The 5,323-nt window shown below is 51.4% G+C and overlaps 1 protein-coding gene across 1 annotated transcript in view; it reads right to left on the reverse strand.

Annotated features, from left to right (window-relative positions):
• Nucleotides 1–1,374: 1,374 nt before the first annotated feature.
• LOC125487934 (apolipoprotein Eb-like) overlaps nucleotides 1,375–5,323 on the reverse strand; it is a 23,318-nt gene continuing 19,369 nt past the window's right edge. Inside the window, exons 2-3 of the mRNA XM_048620592.1 lie at nucleotides 5,010–5,199; nucleotides 1,375–3,140 (exon numbers count right to left, since the gene is read on the reverse strand). Coding sequence (XP_048476549.1) covers nucleotides 2,498–3,140; nucleotides 5,010–5,199 — 833 coding nt within the window. The 3' untranslated portion in view covers nucleotides 1,375–2,497. The remainder of the gene's footprint in view (nucleotides 3,141–5,009; nucleotides 5,200–5,323) is intronic.

Raw genomic sequence — 5,323 nt, forward strand, 5'->3', positions numbered from 1 at the left:
AATATGTCTAAGTATTTAATAAGTACTTTTTCTTCCCTCTTGTGTGTTTCGCAGCTTTGTAAACTTACCCTTTCTTTAACCCAATGCCTTTGGCAAACGACGCTGCTTTCAAAGACAAATGTGTTTGGATTGGGAGGCAGTATTTCATAAAATAGGGAACGCTGTTTTTAAACAGTTGTGGCCAAGTGAGGGGGCTGGGGGTGTCAAATTAAGAAGGGGAGCCTCACCCAGAGTTTTGAGGTGGTGGGATAACTGGAATCGTACTGATTCGGCACTGGATATGTAACTCCCTGCCCAGCTCTAGCTCCCAGAGTCTTCATTTGTGGAAACCCTTCTCCTGCACTGGGCTTGTGGTCTTCCATGCCAATCCCACTTTACACACAGCGGCCAGAAGCATAGGAAATAGCAGTTAAGGTCGTTCGGCCCCTCCAGCATGCAGCGCCCATTCTGTAAAATCACAGCTGATCACCCAATTCGGTCATTCAGACAGCAGGCCAGGTAACATATGGAGGAAAGGAGACGTCAACTTTTTGGGTATTTCTTCAGGAGTCCAACTCAGTCCCCTATTCCCCCCTTTCCCACACCGTGTGATCGCTGTAACCCTCAGAACTAAATCTACCTCCTCCTTGAAAAACATTCAATGTTTTGGCCTCTGACAGAGAATTCCCACAGACTCCCCACTCTCACGGCGAAGACATTTCTCCCATCTCAGTCCTACCCCCGGTATTCTTAAATGTGTGACCCCCTTGCTTCTAGGCTCCCTCAGTCATTGGGAACATCATAGGATCCCTACAGTGTGGAAACAGGCCCTTCGGCCCAACTAGTCCACACCGACCCTCAGAGCATCCAACCTAGACCCACCCCGCTATAGCCGACCTAATCTACACATCCCTGAGCATGACAGGCAATCTAGCATAGCCAATCCACCCAGCCTGCACATCTTCAGACTGTGGGAGGAAACCCACGCAGACACGGGGAGAATGTGCAAACTCCACACAGACAGTTGCCCGAGGATGGAATCAAGCCCATGTCCCTGGCGTTGCGAGGTAGCAGTGCTAACCACTGAGCCACCGTGCCGCCATCCTTCCTGTGTTGACCCTGACTGGTCCTGTTATAGTTTTATATGTTTGTATCCTCATTATTCTGCACTCCCGTGAATATGGTCCTAACCGATCCAGTCTCTCTTCATACATCGAACCTGCCATCCCAGGAATCAGTCTGGTGAACCTTCGCTGCCCTTCCTCCATCCCCAGAACATCCTTCCTCAGAGAAGGAGACCCCAAATTGCGCACACAGTACTCCAGCTGTGGTCTCAGAGACAAGCTGTCATGTTCAGAACATACGATATGAGCAGAGAGAATGCGACACAGTCAGCACTGGGAGGGATATTTTAATTTGAGTTAATTAAAATGAGCTTAAACGACATTGAGATCCCGCCAGGCCCCCCCCCCCCCCCTCGCTAAGAAGTAACTTTACAGCAAGATTTCGCAGAACCGATATACAAAACCCACATGGTAAAAAGTTATCTCATTCCCCCAGGTGACCACCTTGATTTTACAGCTTAAAGGCTTGAGGCCCCCCTCAGTTAGTTTTTGTGTTATTAATGCTGCAGATAGATTTCCCCAGTTTACAAGGTATGGTCAGAAATGTTTCACTCTTAGTTATGGCATTGTAAAGACATGCAAACAGAAATCTCACTGAGGATAAGGCAGAGACGGAAGTGTTTCCATTACTTTTATGATGTTTAACACACTGCAGCGTGGAAGCAATTGTCCCGAAAGGTTTACAATGTGGGTCATGTGCAATAAGATGGGTTACGCCTCTCACACCGTGTTTACAATGTAGCTAACACGGAGAGAGAGAGAAAAAGGATTTGGGGTGGGGGGAGGAGGTTCCACTCGGGAGGTATGAAGCTGTTTGTAGGCAGCAGGCTGTCTGGAATTAGACTGGCTATAGCATAACTAAATCAGGGGCAGGAACCCACAAACCCAAAGACCCCAGGGGTGAGACCTCAGCAAAGCCACATCCCGGTCGATTCGGGGCTAAGTGAGGTGGTACAGGGAGGATAACATGGGAGTGACAGCCAGAACAATGGGACAGACAGGGGTGGGCTCTGAGTTGGGAGAACAGAATGAGTGGGGAGAGCGGGGAGAGTGGGGAGAGTAGGGAGAGTAGGGAGAATGGGGGAAGTTGGGGAGAGTGGGGGAAGTTGGGGAGAGTGGGAACCAGGAGAATGGGAGAAGTTGGAGAGAGTAGGAGAAGTTGGGGAGAGTGGGGGAAGTTGGGGAGAATGGGAACAGGGAGAATGGGGGAAGTTGGGGAGAGTAGGAGAAGTTGGGGAGAGTAGGGGAAGTTGGGGAGAGGGGGAACAGGGAGGACAGAGTAAGTAGGGAGAACACGGTGAGCTGGGAGTGCGCAGTGAGTGCGGCGAGCGGGGAGTTTGGCAGATGAGGGAGAGGGGGCAGGGGAGCTGGAAGGATTACGAAAGGGAGAATCTTTAAGGCTCCTCTGGGCCTTCCTCGGGACTTTGGGATGGATTCATTTTCTGATGGAGGTATTCGAAGAATTCAGAGAAGCGTTGGGAGATGGTCTGCGCCTCCTTCTTGAACCAGGCGCTGATTCTCTCCATCTTGTGCTGGAGGGCCTCGCGGATATCATCGGCATTGCTGCTCATGTGTTCCTGCAGGGCCTCGGCCTTTGACCTGACATCTTCGGCCTGCTGGGCCAGGGACTGTTGGATTTTTTGGAAGTGTTGCACCACCTTGCTTTCTGCTGCGTTGCTGTAAGGAGCTGCCATGGCTTTCAGGTCGTCGAGAGTGCGTTCTCTGCGGTTTCTCAGCTCCTCAGCGTACTCGTGGAATTTAGCGCGGATGCTAGCCTGGTCCCGGTTCAGCCTTTTGCGGTATTTGCGCAGGTACAGCGCCAGGGTTTGACGCACATCCTCCACATTCTGCTTCACCATCAGTTTGGCCTCCTCCTGGTAGACCAGCAGGTTGGAGCGAATAGCCAACAGGTCACTGTGCAGGCGGTTTGAAAGCTCCTCCATGTCAGCGTTGAAGCGTTCGGTGTAAGGACCGAGCTGGGCTTGCAGGCCCGCTCCAGATGCGTTCAGCTCGGCCATGCACTCGGAGATCAGGGTCCTGCGAAACACAGGAACGGGGAGGGGAGGGGGTTGGGGAGAGTTAGTAAAACAAGGAATTAGCACCGATTCCATCAGCAGGATGGAGAGCGCGCCACTGCCGAGCAGCTGGTCACCCAGGAGACAGCAAAGAACCCGCGGAGAATGAGTGAGAAAGCTAACCAGAAATATAACAACAGATGGGGAGAGTTTCTCCCGATGTTCCAAACAGAGAGCAGCGAACACAGCAAGGTTCGCTCCTGAGGAATACGAGACTGCGATATTTGCTTTGGAGGATAAGATGAGGGCAGACAAATTCAACAAATTCATAACTCAATATTTTCCGGGAAAGCACAGCTGTGCCAAGATCCACTATTGGATTATAAGACATGGGTGGGGTGGGGTGGGGCAAATGAACGGTTGAAATGAGGAGCTCAAAACAGTGGGAGTAAGAGGTCAAGGAAAGGTGCACTGTCGGAGGGTCAGTGCTGAGGGAGCGGGCACTGTCGGAAGGTCGGTGCTGAGGGAGCGCCGCACTGTCAGAGGGTCAGTGCTGAGGGAGCGCCGCACTGTCGGAGGGGTCAGTGCTGAGGGAGCGCCGCACTGTCGGAGGGTCAGTGCTGAGGGAGTGGGCACTGTCGGAGGGTCAGCGCTGAGGGAGCGCCGCACTGTCGGAGGGTCAGTGCTGCGGGAGCGCCGCACTGTGAGATATGTCTGACATTGCCATGAGTGAAGGGTCAGTATTTGGTCTCTCAATGGGACCTTCCTCCTCCCTCACAGTCACACTCTGCCCCCCACAATGTCCCAGCTGCCACTCTCTCCATTTGCTCACATCCTGAATGCCCAACCAGAGTACGGACAACCTGTTTTCGAGGATCATTCCCTTTCGCTCATTGTCCTGTGGACAATGTGTATCTCTCAAGCAAAGGCCTTCAGACATGACATGATTTAGTCCATTTTAACATTGCAGTTATTGGGAGCTTGCTGTGCATAAATTAGCTTCCTCGCTTCCTACATCATAACCGTGAGTCAACTTTCACCCTGGAATTTCACCCGTAAGGTGTTAGTTGATGATCTTTGGAAGAAGAAACAAGACCTGGGAGTTGTGAATGAATGACAGGACACCAGGAACCTGAGAGGGACAGAGGGATCTTGAGGTAACTGTCTTTGATAGCTGAACAGGGTAATAATATGATTCAGAAAGCATACAATAGGCTTTATCCTTAGAGGCATAGATTCTAAGAGCAGGGAGGTGATGCTGGAGCTGTACGGGGCTTTGGTGAGGCCACAGCTGGAGAATTGTGTGTAGTTCTGCTTCCCGTGCTATAGGAAGGATGAGATTGCACTGGGGGGGAGGGAAGTACAGAGGGAGATTCACTGGGATGGAGCAGTTTAGCGATGAAGAGAGGCTGGGTAAGCTCGGGTTTTTTTTTGGAGCAGAGAAGGTTGATGGGGGACCTGATAGAGGGGTATAAGATTATGAAGGGCATAGACAGTGTGCAGCTGTTCCCCTTAGGAGAAGGGTCAATAATGAGGGAGCAGAATATTAAACTGAAAAGCAGGAGGTTTCGAGGGATTTGAGGAAAATGCATCTCTGGGAGGGCAATATCTGGGAGGTTTTGTTTGCTCAGAAAACCTCACAAACTTTAAAATTGTCTAGGATGGACTTTTGCGATATCGCAACCTTCAGGTTAGCAGGATGGTGCAGAAATAATGGGCTGAAGTGTCTTGTCTGCGCTGGAAGGCTATGACAATTCAATGGGAGATGCTTGGGCCATCCTGAGGTGGTATCAGTCGCTATCACAATGCACGTCTGTGTTGGTGTGTGAGTGCATCCTCAGACTGTGGCCATTCCCTCCCAGCGATGCTGACCCACACATGGTGTACTCACTCGAGATGCTTGTCCAGCTCAGCAGTCTGAATTTGTTTCAGCAGGCCATGGGTGGACTGGGCCAGATCAGTGGTGAAGGTCCAGAATTTCTCAATGGCTTCTTCCCATTGGCTCCTGGGGAAGGCCTCATCCAGTGTTTCTGCCTGGGAACCTGAGGGAACACAACCATATCCTGGTTCATCCCGGGCACCTTCTTCCCATATATTCCAGATCTGTTTAACCCCCTCCAGCCCCTACACCCCCTCGCTATCTCTGTAACCCCCTCCAGTCCCTACACCCCCTCCCTATCTCTGTAATCCCCTCCAGCCCCTACA

Source organism: Rhincodon typus, chromosome 47, assembly GCF_021869965.1.
Source record: "Rhincodon typus isolate 14 chromosome 47, sRhiTyp1.1, whole genome shotgun sequence".
Taxonomy (NCBI): domain Eukaryota; kingdom Metazoa; phylum Chordata; class Chondrichthyes; order Orectolobiformes; family Rhincodontidae; genus Rhincodon; species Rhincodon typus.